Source organism: Crocodylus siamensis, chromosome 1, assembly GCF_052110815.1.
Source record: "Crocodylus siamensis isolate JL-2025a chromosome 1, ASM5211081v1, whole genome shotgun sequence".
NCBI lineage: Eukaryota > Metazoa > Chordata > Crocodylia > Crocodylidae > Crocodylus > Crocodylus siamensis.
The window spans coordinates 214,891,329-214,913,205 of record NC_143395.1 but is presented as its reverse complement, the minus strand read 5'-3'; the positions used below and the strand labels follow the sequence as shown (position 1 = coordinate 214,913,205).

The window sequence follows — 21,877 nt, the reverse complement described above, 5'->3', positions numbered from 1 at the left end:
CACCCTCTTGCTGCAGCTCAGCAATTCTTTCTTCTATATCCTTATATCTTTTCACTTTGCTCTGCCATAGTAGGATCTTGCTGCCTCTAGTGAGAATTTAATGCTGCTCTAGTTGATGTCTCCGTGTTACTTTCTTGAGTTTTGATTAGATTTTTTTGTCTTTTGTCTATGTGCTAGTCTGGTGGAAATGATGTACATCACCTTTTGTTGGCATCATATTAAAGTTTGGAAGCTATTTCTGTCGAGATTCAGTGTGTGGTACTGGACTGCAACAAGAGGTGATGTACATGATTGCCACTCTTCTGGCACTGCATGATGCAGGTCAGGATCTCTATTTGTCCTCATAGTTTGGCAAAATCCTGCTTAGATCTTTTTGCCTTTCAAGCACATTTCCTGTTGTTCTAGTTGCATTCCTTTCCCTTCTTGGACTTCTGCAGTGTTCTCAAAAAATCCTGTATTGCTGTTCTAGAGGTTTTTCTGTTAATTTAATCACTTTGAGCTGTTTGGGTCAGATCTCTCTCCCGTCATGTAGGGGCTTTTTGCTGTTGTGATGAGATCTTGATTCTCATTGTAGCTTTGTCACAGAATGGGACAGGGTTTTATGCTTCTTGTCATAGTTTCATCTTGTTAGGGTTGCATTCCTCACCCATTCTGGTCAGGTATCGTTGCTTTCTGAGTTCAGTTGGTGTTCTGTTCAGATTTTTCTGCATGCTGCTCCTTTTGGAAGTCTGTATCTCCAGCGTAAGTTGTATCTGCATGTACAGTTGGAGGTTTGACTGCAGCTCATGTAGACACACCACCAAAGCTTGCTTTAAGCTGGCTAGTGCTTAGCAGTGGAGCCAGAGAAGTACAGGGCGCAGCATCGGTTAATCATCAAGCATTTAGCCAGCTTCTTGGGCAAGTTCTGCAGCCCATACCAAATCCCATGTTGGCAAGGCTACACTGTTAGCGCAACCCAGAACTGCCAACAGGTGACTGCAATATGGACTTACCCTTTGTTTTGTGGCCAGGGTTCTGCTTGCTTTAGGAATACACTCAGTGTCTCCCTCTGCCTCCCTTTGTCAGTTTCTAAACATTCATCAGTTTCACATCTGAGAGAGGTGTAGCATCAGCAGGGAGAAGCACTGATATTGAGAGTGGCATAAGTCTCCCATTCAGACAGGAGGAAAGTGTTTGTTTAGTACAATGCAGAGGAAAAAAAATATTGTGTAAAATTCCTCTTTGAATAGGAAAAGCCGGATGCCTGGAGTTGAATATATATATGAATTCTATGAACTACCAAATTAAGGCCAAACTGTGACTCAAAGAGTGAGTAAAGTGCTTGGGTAGCAAGCACCGGAGCAGTTACTGAAGGCAGACACTACCTCTACTGGGAGTAGTGCCTGGAGTATGGATCGGGGAATCTAGGTGGTAGCAGCACCTAAGACATCGTTAGCAATCTCCTGGTACTGTCCTTCCAGTCCAGCTGGCATGCAGAGGCCTCAACCATGAACCAGCCACACTCCTTGTGGGGGGGAGAAAATGGGGGAGAAGAAACAGGGCCAGCACCCTGTTTCCTTTCCCCTTATTGCCAGGGATTACAAACAGCCTTAATGGACCTGTCTCCTTCACACAATAAGCCACAGAGAAGGCAGGGCCTGTTTTGCTCATGCTCATGGCATGGTGTATTTGTAGTGGAGCAGGCAGAATTTGGCTTGTGTATAATAATTTATCTTGTTTGTCTCACTGATAATTCTTGCAACACAGAATCTGATGGGCCACTTCTCTGTGTTTGCTTTGCTCCCAAAGTCCCTCACAAGCCCTGTCCACAGCTACCTTTCTTCAGGAGCTGGAGAAGAATTCAGCCTGCATCTTTACTTCATTCAGGCTCTTCAGAATAAGATACCCTGGTCTGAAGGGTCCTTGGATTGATGTAACAGCATCAAAGGAAGGCTCAAGCATTCACCAAAGTTACAGTGGCATTTGGGAAATAGCAGCAGCTGAGCAAAGTAAATCGCCTCACTATGAGGAAAACCAGACTTAAAAGCAGGGGAGCAGTCACCCCAAACATGAATAATTGTTGCAAGGGAAAAACCTGAGAAGAACACCTGAAAGAAACTGAGAAGGGATGAGGAGAGGTAGGGGCGGAAGGGGTGTTAGTAGACAGCAAACTGCATGTGAGTTTGCAGTGCAGTATGGCAGCTGGATTTCAAAGGTCTCCCAAAGCAAGGAAATGGTAGTTTCTTTCTGTGTAGCTCCAAGGTGGTCAAACAGTGATCAGATCTTTTTAAAATTAGCATAGGAAAGGGCATACATTCCTATAGAATCAGTACTCTGAACACTGCCTTTGCCTCATTATTATGTGGTGTCAGGTTTCTGGATCATTATTGTAATATACTGTAGAGTTGAGAAACATTGAAGAAGGGACACCTCATTACAGAAAAAAAACATTGACAGTCAAGAAAGAGTTTAGAGAAGAGCAACAGAAATAGATGATGAGAGGCTGGAGAGACTGATGTACAAAAAAAGTTGGAAAGACCTAAATCTGTACAGTTTGGGGAAGCAATAAGTAGTGGATATGGGAGGATGTTACATATGTCTTAAGAAAGTATAGCCAAGGAAGTATTAAATAGGAATTATTTTAATTAATACCATGGACATTGCTAGGAGTAATGTAATAAAATCCAGGTGCCCTTTATGAGGAATACCTGGAAAGGCTTTCTGAGAGAGGTATGGGATGGAAATGGAGCTCCACTGTAAGGGACGTTTAAAACTAGATGGAAAAAACCCCACTAGTAATTAAATCTTAGAATCCTGCTCTACTCTTCAGAACATGGACTAATTGTAGAACATAAATAAGTTTTCTCCTAATGGAGGTAAATAGGTCGTCTTCATGTTTCATCTTCCAGGATTCATAACATAAAGGCCATTTACAGTAACATCCTTCACCCAGCATGTCTTTTCCTGATGGTTTAGTCAGGAGTAATCACTGACTAAGAGCTAGACTAGGTAACCTCATGAGGTGCCTTCCAGCCCTACTTTTCTATGATCTTGGCCCTCTGCTTTCCTTAAAATAATAAAGATCAAAGATGATGTTGATCCCATAATGATTGCTGGAATCAGGCACCATGACAAGAGGAGTGTATAATGCACCCCACTCAGCGAGAGGACACAGTGCTTCATCAGCTCTTTCATTCCTCTTTACATGACCAACCATTTATCCCCTTCGAAGCATCCTGTGGGGGAGGGGAGCATGCCCCAATTTATCTTGTGAAGTGAGAGGATGAGAGCATATAAAAAGGCCTCTAAATTTTGTGGAAGAGGTATAGTGACAATGAGTAAGGGTGGACAGTGGTTCAGCATTGGCCATATGTCTACACTGCTGACACGGGGACCTGAAGAAATGGGGAAAAGGCCCTTCCTAAAGTCTAAGAGCTTGGGCTCCCTCACAGGTTGTTACTAGCCAGAGTGACTGCTGGGGTACTTTTTTCCCATAAAAAGTTTCCTCTAATTTTTAATCTGGCTGTATGTTTCAAGGTGCCTTTCTTCTACTGGCATCTCCTGACCTTCTGATGTGTTTTCATTTGCTAGGTCCTAAGGTACAGACAGACATAATAGTTATATTGCTATCAAAAGATACTAATATAAGCCCTTATGATGAGGCTGTTATGCCAGCTTTATTCTGTAGTAATACAAGTTTAGCAAAACTGCCCTAACTTTAACCCTGTTTCATTGAAGGTCAAAGCTAGGGTGATTTAGCCACATCATAACAGCTGATGCACATTTCAGAACAGCAGCACCCCTGCCTTTTGAAGCAGCTAAAATATGTTTGCCTATAGCCTTAGGCACAGGGAAAAAGTATGTCACCAGAAAAGAATCAGCAAGAATGGAAAGGAATCAGAAAACACATTTCCTTTGTGCCCAAAAGATTGCTGACTCCTCTTTCCCCTAGACTGAGCACAGGCAGGGAGCCCTCCATCCCCATTTGGGATGGCTTCTATTGAGAGAAGATCTTGATGGTGAGCAATAGTAGCATGAAGACCCCTTTGAAAAATGAGATGCTGCCTACAGCTTTGGTGATGCCACTCACTGCCTGTAGTTTAAAAACAAACAAACAACTTTCTCACCCAGCCCTGTACTTGTTTCTGAGTTAACTTTGCATGCCAGCCAGCATCGCTGGAGTGAGAGCAGCCGCACAATGAAATAACATACAAGCTGCAGAGAGTGGTTGAATAAACAGCCCGAAGTGACCATGTTAGCCACCAAGAAGTTGTACACCTCCAGTATTAGCCTGTACTTCCCAACAGGCCTGCCAACTCAGGCTAAAAGCACCACCTCCCTCAAGTGAGGGGTTTTCATGTCTGGAAGGGTCCCATGTTAGAGTTATAACCCCAATTATAACTCAATTTTACTTTGCAGTGATAGCAAACCCTCTTATGTTGCAAATCTATTTCTAGGGATGATTTTGTCCATTATTCCAAATTTTCAGTTCTGTGTCCCACCCCCAGCACCCCAGTCCACTACCCACTGAGCAAGAAGTGTCATTGCCTAAAAGCTTTCCAAAGTGCTTTGGGTGCATATATATGTATGTACTGTGTGTATGTGTGTATATGTGCATGCACGTACATGCAGAGAGAAAGGGAGTTGGGAATGAGAGATGGAGAGAACATTTCTCAAGGTATTTAGGAACAATCTGGTTTGCATATAGTTCCAACACAGTAATGCAGTTCTGCTCCCCACTTCTCAGGCTCCTTTGGACAAAATGTGTATTTTCAATATGTTGGTTTTTTAAATGCATTACCATGTTGGCAGTAGGCCGTATGATCACAGGTGGATCCAAGAGGCAGAAGTGAGAGGCAAATGAAAGCACACAGTGTTTGTGGGTGCTAAGGTGCTCAGCCTGTTTCCCAGACCTCTTTCTATATAAAACATACTTACCGTATTTAACAATAGTCTGGTTTGCACATAGGTCCAATATAGTAATGACATTCTTGTACAATATAGTAATGCCATTCTTGACCTTGCTATACCAGCACAACTTTTAAGTTACTCCACTGAAGTGAATAAAGCTACTTCCACTCTTCTGCGGTGTGAGCAAATCAGGATCTGGCTCATTATATTTTTAGCCTATTTGTAACATACATTATTCTCTACCAGGCAGTATACAAGAGGCAATAGTGTCCTATGTATTAAGAGTGCAGTTCCTTATGTACCTTATGTACACCAAAGCTTGTCACTGAGGTTAACACCAGCAGTCTCAGTCAGCCTCAGTTCACCCAAAAATACTCCTTTGAAACCCTGAAGCAGCCACTTTGGAAGCAGTCACACAAACCAAAATGTTTTTTGTGCATTTTGACGAATTTGGGAGGTCCAATCAGAATCAACCAGTCCAAGACAGGTGCCTGGAGCCATGTAGTTTTGATCGCTGAACACAGCAAGCTACACTTGAGAGACACTCCTGGTAACTGGCCCAGAACTTCCATGGCTATGTGCACATTTCTTTATCCCGTGCTTGCCCTTTAAATATTTTTCCTTTTCACTCTGCACCTACAATCTTACTTTTTTTTTTTTTTTGCTGTGATGTGTGTGGGGGAGGGGGGGTTGTTGGGTTTCCCCCCCTCCCCCTTCATTTTTTGACCCATTTAACGCTTTCCAGCAGAGTTTTCATTTTCCAGTTGAAGGTCCACTTCTTCAGGGTGTATAATTTTAACACTCACGGCAAAGAAAGAGGAATTTTTTTTTATTTTTTTTTTTAGGGAGCTTGCCAGAGGAACCCCTGGCATAGTGACCAGGAGGAAGATTCTAGTGGAGGTTTTGTCTTGCGCTGATGTAGTATGAAATCGTTCAGTCCTTTGCTGCCCTCTGAAGGTGACCAGCTAGAACTGGCAGCCACCAGGTTTGACAAGAGCTTTCACAAGCTGTGCCCTTAGATATGCCAAGCTTATATAATTCTTTTATGTAACCAAAGACAATGTTCTCAATTAATGGCAAAGTGGTTTTGCTCTCTGTTGCGTGATGGGTACTCTTTCTTTCTTTCTTTCTGTCTTGTTTTTCGCTATTTCTCGTCTTTTTTTCCCCTGATGCCTGGACACAAAAATGAAGATTTATATATACTACGCACACACAAACAAATGTCAGAGATTTCATTCGACTATCTTAATGCATCTGTTCTTCTGCAGGACACTCTGGAAAGAGAAGTTTGGGGGTGGAGAATACGAGAGAAAACTAGTTCTGTGGTTCCTTATTTTTACTTCAGAGATCAGATGGGGCAAGGAGCAGTGTAGAAATGGATCCTGGCACAGTAACCCTTCCAGGCACATTAAGACATTATATGCCTTTTGTGTAGCCTGGTGCCCTGCTCAGAGAATGGTTGCCGTGACTTGGGAAAACTAGCTAAAACAGCAAAAGAATTGCTAGAGCTTCAGCAAAAGACATGGACGGTCCCCCCGGTGGAAAATAATGCATGCCTTTTGTTGTAAAGCATTGCTTTCTGCTGGATTAAGTATGTTTTATCCAGGCCAGATTTGGGCAGCTGAAATCAAGTTTCATTAGGTCATGCTTACAAGCTACAGTGAGGGACATCTCCTTCCATCACATAAAAACCTTTTCGGCCTCTGTTTCCAGAGAGTAAGCAAGAAGAGCATGGACTGCACTTGTGCCCCTGTGTGTGCTTCATTGGCTTCTGCTCCTTTTCATGAGGATTACCTTAGACTGACACATGCCACAGGGCAGCCAGTTTTCTGCCTGAGGGCTACAAGTGACTACTGCTTCCTGGCAGTAATTCTGCAAAGTAAAGACCGTGCTTGAAACTTTAGTGAACACAGGGGTGGCATTTGTTTGGGCTTAAAGAACAGAGCCAGGCCTCAGGGGAGCAGGCTCTTCTCCCTTCTCCAGCAGAGATTCATACTGCAACTATGGGAAAGTCTGTGCATCAGCCTTCCCACCTATAAAATGAAGAGGGTAATGCTTACCCACGTGTAGTGTTTCAAGGCTTACTTCTCAATGTTGGTGGAGCGCTTTATGGTCCTGGATGGAAGCTGTTATAGAAATACAATGTAGTATCTTTAGTAATTAAGGGCTCTGTTGGTTCATGGAAGGTACCGGAAGCCAGCCTGCAGGCAGCATCATTGGTGATTTCAGGCTTAACATTTTGTCAAATGACCAGGTACAGTTAACCCTTGTATATCTGCATTGTCCCAGTGGCAGTGCTCTTATCTTATTCCTGTGTACTCTTCCTCATAACGTAAGGCTTTGCTTTCCCTGCCTTTTGAACTAGGCCATGCTTATTTGTTTTCCAGACCAATTTATTATGGCTCTTTATAGCTGTCTGCTCAGAATGATACAGCCGTGGTTAATATTTGTCACATGGAGCTTGGACTGTCTAAACCACTGGGACTGGTTATATTTATGTCATTTGTAGGGGCAGAATGGGGAGTTTCTTACTTGTCCTATATGCTGTAATGTGGTCTCAGGGCCATTGCATCAGAGTATAAACAGGGAGGCGCTTGTTTCCCAACAAGAGGCATGGAGGAAAGTCCTCTTTTGCTCCCTCCTTGGTGGGGGTGTTAGTGGGGAGAAAAGATGAGGGGGGGTTTTTTTAAGCAAGTTATCTTTAACAGATTCTAAAAATGCCTTTTCCCAACTATGCCGTCAGCTTCTTCAAAGGTCTCTTTGTTTGTTTTCAGGAAGAAACCCAAGACAGCTGAAAACCAGAAGGCGTCTGAGGAGAATGAGATTACTCAGACGGGTGCATGCAGAGCCAAGCCGGGCCTTCCCTGCCTGAACCTTGAAGCTGCTCTGCCTCTGAGCCCAGCCCTCATCCACTCATCACATTCACCAACCAACCTGCACGCACACACAGGGTCATCTGATTGTGAGTACATTGATGTACCGGGGGGTTGCTGTGAGTTGTAGACACACTCTTCTGTGCTGGAGACCAGCTTTTATATTTGTTTCCATAATGTCACACCAACAAGGCCTCCTCCATATATGCCTCATTCCCCCTCATTCCCCCTTTTTTTGTTTTTGGTTTGCATAGGGTCATAATAATTCAGTTTGAGAAAGCTAAAAGAGCAGTGTGGGTCAAATTGTAGTGTTAATCCTAATTTTTGTGAAGCAATGCATGCATTCCCTCTCCCCTGGGCCACAAGCTCTCTCTGCACCTAGTTAGTGCTGGGGTTCCTGCCCTCCAAGTCGTTATGCTGTTCTTCACCCCAGTGAGTCTTCTGCCTGTGATCCTCACTCCAGCCCAGAAGGGACTTAGGGGACTGCAGATTCCTAGCTGAACCTAGGATTCGATAGGACCGCAGACAAAGCAAGAAGGTGGTGTTCTGGAAAGCAGAGTGAGCTGGCCTTGTTGGGGGTACAGAAGACTTTGAGGGACCAACACAGTTATATTGACATTTTTTCAGGGTATTTAGGGTTAGCTGAAGCAGGTTGTTTGGCTTTCTTCTTTTCCATGTCATCAGATTGTGGGGAGCAGAGGAGGGGGGTGAGAAAAGAAATTGGAAGTTGAAACTGGATTGTGAAAAGTGAGATCTTCAAAACTTTGAATTGTTATAGTGACTCCTATCAAGAACCTTTTGAGCAGAGCTACATGGGATGAGTCCATCCCTCACATTCATCAGTTTTTAGGGGATCTAATTTGCTTATTCTGAAATGGTTTGAAGAGGCTGAAAAATTTACTGGTGGGGGAGAAAGAAAGATGAAAAATGAGCCCAAGTGTTTCAAGATCTCAGAAGCCAACCAGACTTTGTAGGGGCCAATTAAAATAAAATCAGGGCATGACAATAAAAAAAAATCAGATTAAAAAATGTATATCATTTTCTTTTTTTTAATTTAAAAGCCCTGCCTCAGGGTGACACTTAGAAGCAGCTGGGTTATTGGGATCATTGCTATCAAAATCATTTTAGCTGCAATTCTTGCCAGCTTCTGACTTCAGTCATTATGAGCCTCTTCTTGAGATCTTGATTCTAGTGGGACAGATAAGATAACGTTGGGAGGCTTTCCTAAACCTGGTCCAGTGAGCTAGGGAAGAAAGAGAGGTATGAGGCACCGGGGAGGGAGGTAGCCTGTGGTTCTTGTCCAGGAAGATTCCCTTCAAATTGAAATACCCAATCTCTGCGTAGGACCAGGAATTCAGATTTGGATGTTTTTAATGTTTCTCGAAGTCAAAAGCTGGTAAAAAGGCTTAAAAATGAGCAAGGCAAGAACAACAAAAAAAAAAAAGAAAGAAAGAATCCTTATTTTTAAACAAAGAATCTATTTATCCTATTCACGAAGATGAAAGACTTCATTAGCAAATGGGGCTGGAAACCTCACGCTGATATTTTTTGACGGATGGAAAACCATGAAAGCAGCCTTAGCACTGAGGCCAGCAGGGGCTGAATGGCTCATTCAGCCACCTGAACTACGTTTGGAGGTGGTCAGGGGCAGAGGTGAGGCCCATTGACAGTGGGTAGTGTGTGAACGAGATATGCCCTGTTGCTGTTCACACTGCACTTATTTTATAGACAGGAAGGGGATTTAAGTTTCCAAGGTAGTCAATATGAAGGTCAACAGCACTAAATTCACTAGCACAGCATTAAATGAAAACCCTTAAAATCTAGATCAGTCCCCTCTTTCACACCAGATTTGTTCTTCAGCAAGATGCAGCTTAACTGTCCTGATCCACCTGCCTGTGCTAGACACTGTTGCAATCCACCCAGGAGTTTTCGGTCTTGTCTGTACTGCCTCCCTACAAAGGTTAGGACTTTCTGCTGAGAGGCAAATCCCTACTCACTCATGCTTCACACACACCCAAGGCTGGCAGCCCTGGAGTCAGCAGGTTGATGGTATAAACAGAACCTCAATGACCTCAGTGTCATTTGGTGTCCTGTGAAGTTTGTGGAAGTTTAGAGTAACTCTCTAACTTGCAGGACTGAACTAGCAGGCCTGATCCAATGATCACTGACATCAGTGGAAAAATTTGTACTGGCGTCAGTGGACCTTAATCAAGTTACATATGTTCAGAGCCCCTACAAATAGTTAATCCTCCTCACACTTCTTTAGGAGAAATGAAACATTTTTGCAGCTGCAGAAAATAAGGTGAAGAGGTAACATGATTTGCTTGAGACCCCAGAGAATGGGTGGCAAAATTAGGAATAGTATTCAGGAGTACTTTCCTGCTGGAATCTCTGCTAGCATAACATCTTAGACCTCAGTAGAATAAAATTAACCAAGAATTTGCCCTACTGATTTTTACCTGGCACATCATTTAAGATTCCTGGGTGTGATTAAAAAAAACACATCAGTACTTATATCGTGATGGTTCTGCCACTGACAACCTAGGAATATGAATATTATCCTTCTATACCCAGGCTTTACAACAGGTTCACTGCTGACATCACAATAGGCTTGTGATGTTGATTGTCAAGTACTGTAGAGGAAAATGAAAAGGAACTGCATTTTAATTATAAAATGAAATAATGTGTAAATTAAGTGCAAAATTAATATGGCAGGTAGCAAATGACCTACAGCAGAAAGTGACGGACTAGTACTCAGAAGACCTGGGTTCTTTTCCAGGGTCGGCAACACTGCAAATGACAACTGTGGGCAAGTTGCGTTGCCTCCCCTGTAAAATGAAGATAATATAAGCTGAGCAAACCTATTTCCAGGCAAGAAACATGTAGTTGTTGTGGGACCAACACTATCTGCAACTTTCAACAACCAAAAAAAAAGCAGAAACATCTAAATTTTTAGTCTTGATATTTTCCAAGGAAAAATGTTTCAACTGAAACAATGTTTTCTTTTTAAAATCATTCAATATTATACATATATAGATATAATTTTCTATATGCATACATACATAAAGCATCAGTTGAAACATATTGTTCAGAAAATATCAAGACAAATTACACATGCATATATATATTTATGTATACACCCACACAAACACATATATACTAGATGTAAACTAGATTAGTTTTAAAGAGAAAATATTTCATCTCGTATCTCTCATAAAATATATGTATGTCATATAGCAAGAGTATAAAAAGCAGTGTGTAAGAGCTAAATGATGTGATGATCATCCTCACCACCATTATCTTTGTATGTTATACATGTCTGTCACATTATAGTCTCTTATTGTTCCCTCACACATTACAATTAGTGTGTAATTAACTGATTAATTTAGGTCAATTTAGACATACTACACATGCAAAGTAATTATTGTATAATAAAAATGGCCAACCAAGCACAAAAATGGCCAACCATCTACAAAGATGTTGCTTAACAATTGTAGAACATTTTTATAGCTGGTTTCTTTCAAACTTTAATTTGAAGGTGTGGCATGTCATACATAAGGTGACAGCATTTAGCCACATCTTCTAGCACATCAGAATAGACTGTTCCCTGCCCCCTCTCCACAAGGAGGCTTTCATGGTACCTGTGATTCGCACTGAACTCTGCTGCTTCAGGGTGTCTCAGCAGAAAGTATCTTGACTTGCCACCTCTCCCTTGAACTAGACTTGAAAGCTGCTTCTTTAAGGCGACGTTAGCACCTCTTCCCGGTAGAAAAGTGTGAGACAGGAAACATAACATGCTGTACTTACATAATTATAATTTGAGAGTGGGAGGGACTTTACTTGGAAAGCTACCAGTGGGGACAAGATGCAGATGAAAGCACCTGTTAAAGTATTCTAGGAGAGTTTGAGCCCCATTGTTCCTGCCTCCTGCCTGCTTTTACAACCGGTCTCCCTTGCTCTACACAAGGATTAAAGGAGTAGTTCCTTCACCGAGGGGGAGCTCAGAATTCACTTCTCATTACAGCATTGCTGAAGGTGGGACAGGGACTGACAACTCTTTCCAGCAGCATGCCAGGTTCTACTGCCAGCACGTGCTGGCAGAGCAAGATCCCAGGGCACTTTTTTCCACTCTGGATAAGTTGCCTTGTGAATGTGAAGCAGGTCACATAGCTTGACAGTTTCTACCAAGCGGCATTATCTGTTGCTTGATGGAAATACAGTTTGCCAGGGGCCATAGTGGAAGACCTGTTTGCAGTGCAGGTGTGTAAGGGCCAAGGTATAAATTAAGGATATTTAGCTTCATACCGTCGTATGGTTGCCTCATATCTCCTTACACAATAGAGATGAAAACTGTAGAAATGTTCTTAGTTTAGGGATAGGAGACTTGGAGTCAATCTGTTCTTCCAACTCTTTTTAAACTCCACAAAACTCCCATTTAATTTGGCCACATCCTCTTTAAAGTTACTGAGACTCACCAGGCATAGTCTCTGTCAAAACAGAAAAACATTGGCACAGCTTTAGGACTGGTTGACTTAAGGGATTAGTAATAGTTTCCAAGAGCCATTTACTCATATGAATCCTGCTTAGGTTAGTAATGACTGAAGAATGTTACTATCAGGAAGTTGGTTGTCTTCTCTTTGGAAAAGAGGAGACCTCAAAGTGATCAAATGGAAATGAATAAAATGAAGAGCCCTGTTCAGAATTACTCATTTAGGGCAAACCTCCCATTGGTAGTCAGTGGAACTTTAACCTGAACAAGGATAGTAAAGCTTGTTCCTGAGAAAAAGACTAAGAAAAGCTTATTCAAACTGATAAAGAGTTCAAACAGTCATGAAACAATCTAAAAATGTTGCTAAGCTATGATTGAAAGGGACATTTTGGCAGGACTTTTTAATGCAGTGACTAATAAATATCAAACAAATTAAAGTGAAAGGTGTTTGAAGCCTTAGAAAAATCTATCAGGAGCCTGATACGGCAGATTATAAGAGTCTTCATTTATTTTACATATATTTGAATAAAGGCTTGTTTTTACAGAAAATCATGGAGAGGGGAAGGATTTCAAATCTACATTGACCATTTTTCCAAGTGCAGTCATTTGTATTTGCCAAAAACTGTGCCACTTCTGTATGGCAATAAATATTTACAAAGTTACTTTCCTCATTACTATATGGGTGTTCTTTATGGGTTCTTGTAGGCATTAAAAAAAATCCCCAGCTCTTTACTTTAAACTCAGTGTGTTCCCGCACTGAGTCCTGTGCATGCCCAAAAGAGACAGTGTGTTACTTCAACCCAGATGTAAAGATTAAGCGCTTCAGAGGGGTTTTTCTGGTGCTTTTATCTAATAGCGAATTAAATCAGCTTTAGCTAAAAGTGCCAAAAAAGCCCTGTTGAAGCACCTAATCTTTACAAACACTGAAGATCCAGGTTGAAGTAATGTGCTGCTTCTTCCGGTAAAGCACATTTTTTTAAATGTCTGTGAGCATCCTTTATGACTCGGCTCAAAATAAATTTGTTAAATATAGACAGTAAATATCCCTTGACAGTCAGCTGCACCTCAACTTTGACACTTCAGCAATTCTTTGCCCATTGGGAGTGCTGAAGGAAGGAGCTAGCAAAGAATTTGGGCACAGAGGTATATTATACATTGCTTTCTAAAGGCCTCACCCTGTAAGATGGTGAGTGCCTCCACTCCTGAGTGATGCTGCATTCTATCACCCCAGCGAAGTCACAGCAGATTCTTTCCCTTAAGGATTAAATCCTAAATATTGTGATTCTTGGGCTTAGACATATTTCCACAAGAATGAATACCTGAAGCAGAACCCTACAGCCTCTGACAATCATCATCTTCTTCCTTGGGATAGGTTGGCTTAAAACAGTACAGATAAACACCTTCGAAATAGCCAGTGAAATGTAGAGGTAGTTTCAGAAGTACCTGGAGCATGGTCCATGTAATAATCAGCACCTGGGGTCCACTTGGAATTATGCTAGACACATCACCAACTGCTTGACTGTACCATGTGGATGCTGCTACATACACAAAAGCAAGGTAGTTTTGGGGTGGAAACTGAACACCCAAGGCAGTAGCCTTCAGTGAAAATATGGCTCCATTTGTTCAAGAAAGGTTACAAGCAGGTAAAAGAGGTGTTGTCAAAAATGCCAGTTAAAATTTCCTATAAATTTTCCTGATCATTCAACAGGATGGCTAGATAAGACTGGTAGCAACCTAGTCTTAAAGACCTTCCTTTACTTTCCCCACAGGCAAAATTCCCATTGACTTTGTGGAGATTGAATAAGAATGAATGAATAAGAACTTCAGGACTTGGCCCCCTATAAATAGGTTGGGCTTTAGAGACCACTTAATGCAGGAGCTGTTTGGAAGTCATCTGTAACTGTATAGACCTGTGTTTTGGGAGTGCCAAAAGATAAGAATATTTTGGCAGAAAAATTCACAAATGCTCAAAGATACAATCAAACAAAAACTTCATTCAGACTCTGATGTATGTATCTTAGCAGATGTGTCCAAACTCAAAGAAATCCCACGGGAACAGTGCAACTGAATCTCTTTGTGTCTACTGATAGTTAAAAGAGTTATTCTTAGACACTGTAGGACAAAGATGGTCCATCTGTGAAAGAATGTGTTCCAGACAAGGGAAAGACGACATTTTAGCAGAGTATCTGTAGGACTGAGTGGTAGTTTGGATGATTATTGGAAAAACTGGTAGAGAAGTGGTTGTGATTTTCAGAGGATACAGAACCCATAAAATGAAGGCTGCTCTGAAATAGACTCCAACACTGAGTATAATCAGGAAAATAAAATAAACACAATAAAAAGGAACATTTGTTTGGTAAAGGAGAGAGAGAAAGGAGGAGAGAGAGAGTAATAGAGCCTATATATAATGTATTAACTAGGGTCAAACAGGTAACTTAAATATTGAATAGAATGCTGTTTAGTGATGAGCCCAGTGAGCCTGAATATTGTATCTACCCAGATCCAACTTAGGGCTTGACAGCTTTGACAAATAAGATAAGAACATTGAGTCAGCAACAATTTTTGTTTTCCTCTTCTTGAAACTTGACTTTTCTATTTTTGATCACTAGTTTAATTTTAAGATCTTCAGGGCCTTAAAGGAAGAAAGGAAAGAGGGTGTAATGTACCCTGCAGGTTTCCTGTATTCCACAGACAACTGAGGAAGACAGATGAGGACTTTCATTTTCTTGAGCAGTCAATACAGGTCATTTTTGTGACTTAGTGGGGCTGCTTTTTGCCTAGAGTGACTTCTGTGGCACCTCCAAGCTAAAAATTAGTGGGACTTTGTCATTTATTTATTTTTGTCTTAATTTTCAAAGGAGATGTTGTGGTAGGATGAAAATGGATGTGTAGCCTCCTACTGTCACCTCTCTGCAGCCTGGGCCTTCATTGCTGGCCTAGATTGAGGTAATGTGCTGCTGCTTCTAGTGAAGCGCATTGGGGTTTTTTTTAAACATTTGCAAGCAGCTTTTATATCTCAGATCAAAAGAGATTTGTTAAATATAGACAGTAAATATAGACAGCACATAGGTGTGCCACTACTAGTTGTCCATGGGGAAATGCCCCTGCATGTGTGCTCTGGCATGCAGCAAGTTGCCCTGGGTGGGGTAGGGATGCTGACCCCAGCAGCTTTACCTGTGTCCTGGGGGCCTCCCAGGGCTGCAGCAATGGTGATCTGGGTGTGTGGAGCCTGGACAGCAGTTGGAGTGTGGCTCTGGCTGGCCAGGCTCTGGTTTCAGGCAGTGCACACTGCTGCCATATGTACCGCACTGCTTTTTTTCTGTGCATGGTTTTTAGATACCAGGATTTCCTGGTATCTAATTTTGCCTCTGTGCTACAAATATGAAGCATGGAGAACCTATTCACATGTGCCACGTGCATTTTGTGATGCCTCAAAGCTTCTGAGGTGCTGCAAAGCTCATGTTCCCACTTGTGGGGATACAGCTGAGGAGTATCTGGAAAAAGTCCTATTGACTTTAGTTGCAGAGATAGGTCGCATGTTCACAGGGAATGTTATCTCATCTATGTTTCTTTTACCCCATGTAAGAAACGGTATTTTAGTTACATATATAATGAGAAAATTTTCAAAAGCACATATGTGGCTTAGGCACTTAAGTTTCATGGACATTTAAGTCACTGACACTTTGGTCTGTAAGTCACACAGATGTTTTTAAAATTGTTCGTGGTGATTTTAATTGCTTATTCCTTTGCTTAGTGACCTTAATGTTAATTTGGCACACTGTTGTCAGATGCCATGGTGTCTGGAGTTTTTATTTAAGTCCCAATGTATGGAATAAAGAGATTCCATAAGAAACTCAGCTTTCATTTCCAAAGGTCAAGAAAACTTCTAGGCTGCATGACTGGGAAGAAAAGCTTGAAAATATGTATTTATTGTATGTTATATATTCAAAAACCAGAAAGCAACTAAGCAATGTTACAAATTTATTATTATGTATGTTTGATAGTGTTATTTATATTTTTATATCATGATTTTTAAGGTATTCTCATGATTTTTGATTGATTTGGGCTTTATGAATCATAATATAATCCCTTAAATATGTTTTAAGTACCCCCTGGCATTTTTTAGACATTTTCCTGATTCCAAATTCACTGGTCTCTGTCATTCTCAAGTCACCCATTAGGAGCATTAGTGTCTACGCGCAGCCTTATACTTAAAATTGTGGGTCTGCCTATAATCCCTCCATTACATAATTGCATTAGCGCCTGAGCTACCTCATTCATAGTTTCTTGATGACTACCATCCAGTTCAGAGAATTTATTACCGTTTAATTCCTTAAGAATTTCTACCACCTCCTCTTCTGATAATATTTTCCTGGACAGGGCTTTCATACCTTAAGATAGCTTTCCTTTCTCCATCGCTCTGAAAACTAAAGCAAAGAAATCACTTAGACTGTGCAGTTTCTATAACCTCTTTGATTACCTTACTGCTTTTATGCACTGTTTGTCTAGCAAACCCACTGAGTCTGCTACTTGTCTATTTAATATATCTATCCATATAATCTTAGGTATTCCTTAGGCCTCAGTCATGGCCCTGTGAGCTTCCTTTTTCTAACATACTTAAATTATTTCTTATAACAGTACTTTACTTTATAACTTTAGCTGTTTTTCTTTAAATTTCCTCCTCACACTTTAATCTCCATTTTACATCTTGCCAGCTACAGTTTATGCTCTGTTCTATTAGCGTCACTTGGGCAAGAATTCCATGTTTGGAAGGATACATTTTCAGCCTTAATAAACTCTTTTACCCTATTATTTAACCATCCTAGTGTTATTCCGCTTCCCTTTTTTGTAGTTGCTGTTGTCCTGGGATATGAATATTGATTCTAATAAAGTATTGTTAAGGCCACCTCCCTGCTGATTCTATGGATTTTAATTTCTTATCTTTTCCTTTCAGGCTCTTTCTAACTAACTTCCTCCTTTTTATTTATTTTTTTTAATATTCCTCTTTTTTGAAGTTGTATGTCAGAGCTACCTCATGATATGATTCCCTGCAAGGGTGCTGAACTTAATAATATCGTGGTCATTTCTGTTTGATGTCTTACCCGACATGTATTTGCTCACCGGCCCACTGGGTCTTAGTCAGGTATGAAGGCTCAGCAAAAGCAGCTCTTTCCCAGGATGCTCTAGACAAGCTGCTTCATGCAGCAATCGCTTAAGGTGGCATACCCAGGCTTTAGCAGGGGGAGACAGTTGTGCTCCCTTCCTGCCATGTGTTGTTAAGGGTTTGTACATCTGCTAGGTCCTTTCCGGCAAGTCCTTCGCTCTCCCTTGGGAAACGTTGATTTAAGGAATGAAGGGCTGATTGCCCCAAACCATTTCTAATTATGAAGCTCAACCAGTTTTAGTAACTAAGTGTACCATTATTTGTCTTTCAGTAGGTTTTGGCATTTTCCTGGCCACTCATTATTATGAACTTTCTTCATTTGGACTTCCAAGGTCAGTTTGTTTTCAATCCTCCTTCTTTTCCTTTAATAACTAGCCTTATGGTTACTATATGTTGTGTTCCGATTTAGTAAGCAGGCCAGGGCTGGGAGAGTATAGGAATGGGGAGAGGGAGAAAGGTGACATAATTGTAATGATGGTTCAGACAAAGGAAGAGAAAGAACTCTCTTCATCCAAACCATGGTGGTAGCTAAGCTGCTAGATGTGCTAAAACAGAGAATTGAGATTCTGGTCAATACAACCCATTCATGTTTGTAAAGCTTGTTGTGATCCTCTGATAGAATGACTTGAGAAGAGCATTGTATTTAGTGTGGGAACAATATACTTTGAACTAGTGTGGAGGGGAAGAAAAGAAGTGTGCGACTCAAGGAGGCTACCAAACTTCTCAGTTACTTGCTGTTTCTATCAGGAGCACTGCATTCTACAAGTGTGCTATGCAGTGCTTCAACCCAACTGTTCATGCTAGGTATGGGTTGGATAGGAATCCAAATATTACTATTTGCAGAAGCATCACCAACATGTGCTTTGCACTGCCTCTATATTTAGGTCTTCTGTGAATGTTTGCATTGTTTCATGGAGCCATTTATGAGGTCAAAATAAAATGACATATAAATTCATTACATTTTCCACCATTCAGAAACCAAAATGTCTAGATCTCTAGTTAATTCATCACTGCCCATAGCTCCTTGAAGCATTAAAGGAGCCTACAAGTATAAAAGCAAATACAAAACCCACGCATATCCTTAGTTTGTACATGGAACTTTGTTGTGTCAAACATTGAAAAGATCTCTGCCTTCCTGGGATGCACAGTATATTCTGGATTGGTATGTGACATGTGGTTAAATGCTTCTCCTTGAAAGCTCGCAAGAGAGAAGTAGTATAAATTAAGAGTAATCTCACAACAGCTATTTTTGAGTTCTTAACCAGTGAAGACGTAAGCGTAGCAATATTGTACATCTATTAGAAATCTTGAAAGGCTCTTTATAACGAGATGATAGGAGTGCTAACGTATAATTTATTGATGTTACCCAGATAGAGACAGACAGAAAGTAGCAATTTTTGTGTGAAAAGGAGTGCAATGGAGGAAATAAAAACAAAGAGGGTGAGTTCTCCCCATAGATTCCTGGATACTCATGCAGCCACATTGACACTGATAGGAGTATTTTGTGCTGTGATCCCAGTGAGTCTTCTTAAGGAGGTTAGAGCCAGCGTTGGACACAAAAGGCATGTCTACACGTCAATTTAAGCGTGCATAAATTTAATGTGCATCTACACATGCATGAATGCGCTTTAACTATTTGCACCTGAATTTGATACCTGCATTTGTAGGTATCAAATTTAGGCATAAATAGCCTAAATTCACTACTTTTTATGTGCGTTAAGGGCGTGCACATGTAGACATGCACCCTTAATGTGCATTCACTTAGGCTAATGCACATTAAAATGTCATGTGCAGACACGCCCAAATAAGAGGAAAACCTAGGCATATATGAAGGGCTGCTGTTGACTAAATAATGGTCAGGATATGATTGAGGCATGAATGAAACCTGTTGTTCACTGTACTTATATCGCCTCTTAGCACTTGTCAATGCATGTATATTGAAATTACAGAACTTCCTTTGTATGTTTTTCAAATATTTTATTAGAATATTAAAAATTACAATGTGTACTTGTAGTAGTGTTGAGATGACATTGTTGTCATGATAGTCCAGTAGATATGCAAGAACCCAGAATTCCCATAGGTCATATGTTTGATTGAACCAACTGCATGATTGGGATAAACCAAGGCAAGCTTTCAGGTATCACAGTACCCTTTCTCAGTACCTTTCCTCAGAATATGTACTTATGCCACAGGTCTGTCTACTAATATCCTCACTCCTAACAGGAGTCTACAACTGACTCTGTTTTTACTATTTAAGGTTCTTGTCCCATAAATTTCTCATTCCTGTCCCACCCACCCCCTCAAAAAAAGAAAAGAATAGGTGATTTTATAAGCACACCTTTTTAGGGTGGCTGCAAATATCTAGCCGTGGGCTGAAATTGCTTCATCGTCTTCAGAAACAAAATCATGTCTTTTATTGAGCATTTGCCACTTACAGTCTAGGACCATATATCATGGTGGTAAGCAGATTCTGAACAGCCACAGTGGGACTGAGGGATGTACAGAACTCCTTTTCCTTGCCAGGCTGTGCAGGAACCATTAGCAATAGGTGCCTGTGATCTCTGGAGAAAGCACATCCTCTCGAGTGCTCTTTCCAAGAGGGTGAAGAATGGTGGGCACTTTCCTCCTTCCTCCCCCCAAAAGACTCCAGGTAAAAAAGCCACAAGCCTTGATGGCTATCTCCCATGACATTCCTGGACAGGAGCATTCATCACAATATACAGTCTTCCTACTTAGCAATTACCTATTTGTTAACACATAAAAGAGACAAGTGGAAAGAATAACCAGACATGAACAAGATTTTTCCCATGGTTCTGGACTGGGTTGAGATGTTGGGTTAGGAGAGAAGCTCAAGCCCCTTTCCCAGTCCTCAACCAGGCTTTTGTATTTGCATCTCCACTCCATGTTTTTCCCATCAGCCACTTCTTCTGTAACCTTCAAGTGCCTGTCAGAAATCCCCTGCTCTCAAAGGTGTGCTGTTCTGTGGATTTCATCCCTGCCGAAAAAAACATCCGGTCCTGTCTGCCCCCTTTGTTACCAGCTCTCCCTGTGGAGGATTCTGGTTTGAATAGAACCTTCCAAACAGGTAATTATCTTAAGAGGTTTTAATCTATATTTTCCTTTAAACCAAAGCCCACAGACATTCAGACTTACCTGCTTAACCACGCTCAGACTGATAAAATTTTCCTCCCATTCCTCCCTGCCTGTGGAAGACCGAGAAATTCAGACCAAACCCAGAAGTGGTCGTCAGTCTAGGGGTGCATCTCCATCCAAGCAGTGCTTCCGTTGAAAGCAGGTATCGATCCCTACAACCAAAAGCAGAAAGAACACCAAGAAAGGTCCCTAATTGGCTCTTTTATGGTACTTGGTTTTGGATACACTTTTTGGCTGTGGTCCAAAGTCTATTGAAAGCCTATTGAAAACGTCTTAGGAATTTTGATAAACTTTTCATCAAGACCTTATAGAAAAAAGGTAAATCCCAAGGGAAGTTTATATTTCCCTGGAAGCTTATGTGTCAGAAACAGAACTCCCAGTGCCTTTCTGGGCATAGTTGGCCCCATATTATCTGTTCAGCCATTGTTAGGCTATCATTCCAAAAGTGCAGCAGTCTCTCTGAGTAATAGTGATGGGCTCTGTAAAGGAAAATATTAGCAAGAGAAACACCCATTTTAAAGAGTCAAACAGCCTGAAACTAACCACAGTACATGAAAGAATCTTGGACCAAACTTGAACTGAATGCAAGCAGACCTAATCCCTCAGGCCTGTGTTTTTGGGAACAAGTGAACATAGTTGAAGCAGTTTTCACTTTTGCCATTAAAATGTGCCACTATGAAAACTGGTAGTAGTAGTTTGATTTCTCGCATTAGGAAATGATGCCATCATGTGGCCATTGTATTTGTCTCTTTCTAATTTTCTGAGGGCAATTTTTTTATAAACATTTTTCTTTTACTCTTTCTTTAACATACTTTGGGAGCCAGATCCTCAGCTACAGTTAAACTGGCACCATTCCAGTGAACTCAGTGAAGCTATCCTACTTTTTCCCCAGCTGAGGATTGGACCCTGGGGTCTTTGATGATATATATTGAACTCTTACCAGACTCCTTGCTGTTTTCTATCTAGCTTTCCTTCAGTCTTGGAGGTACAAATAAGCACACACTAAACAAAATGCCCAGGATTGACCATGTGTTTGCATGTCATGTTTCAACTGGAGGTGGGGATGGATGGCGATAAAATGCAAAACAAATTGCATCTGTTTGTCAAACATGGAAATGATGAACAGGACAAACACTCTCCCTTAGCTGTGCAGCTCGCTATGAGTGTGTCAAGCTTTACCCAAAGCAGTATCAGCACAGTTGCACCCTGAGAATTCTCCTCTGAACTTCAGTGAACTGTTGCAAGTGAAAGTCCCTGCTACTAAGCAGGATGCTGAGCTACATGACATCTTATCAATCTTCTGTCTTG

General features: G+C 41.2%; 1 protein-coding gene across 1 annotated transcript in view; it reads left to right on the top strand.

Annotated features, from left to right (window-relative positions):
- Window positions 1-21,877, top strand: part of ZBTB20 (zinc finger and BTB domain containing 20) — a 416,371-nt gene that overhangs the window by 368,571 nt on the left and 25,923 nt on the right. The window contains exons 6-7 of the mRNA XM_090056540.1: window positions 7,665-7,852; window positions 17,688-17,748. Coding sequence (XP_089912666.1) covers window positions 17,721-17,748 — 28 coding nt within the window. The 5' untranslated portion in view covers window positions 7,665-7,852; window positions 17,688-17,720. The remainder of the gene's footprint in view (window positions 1-7,664; window positions 7,853-17,687; window positions 17,749-21,877) is intronic.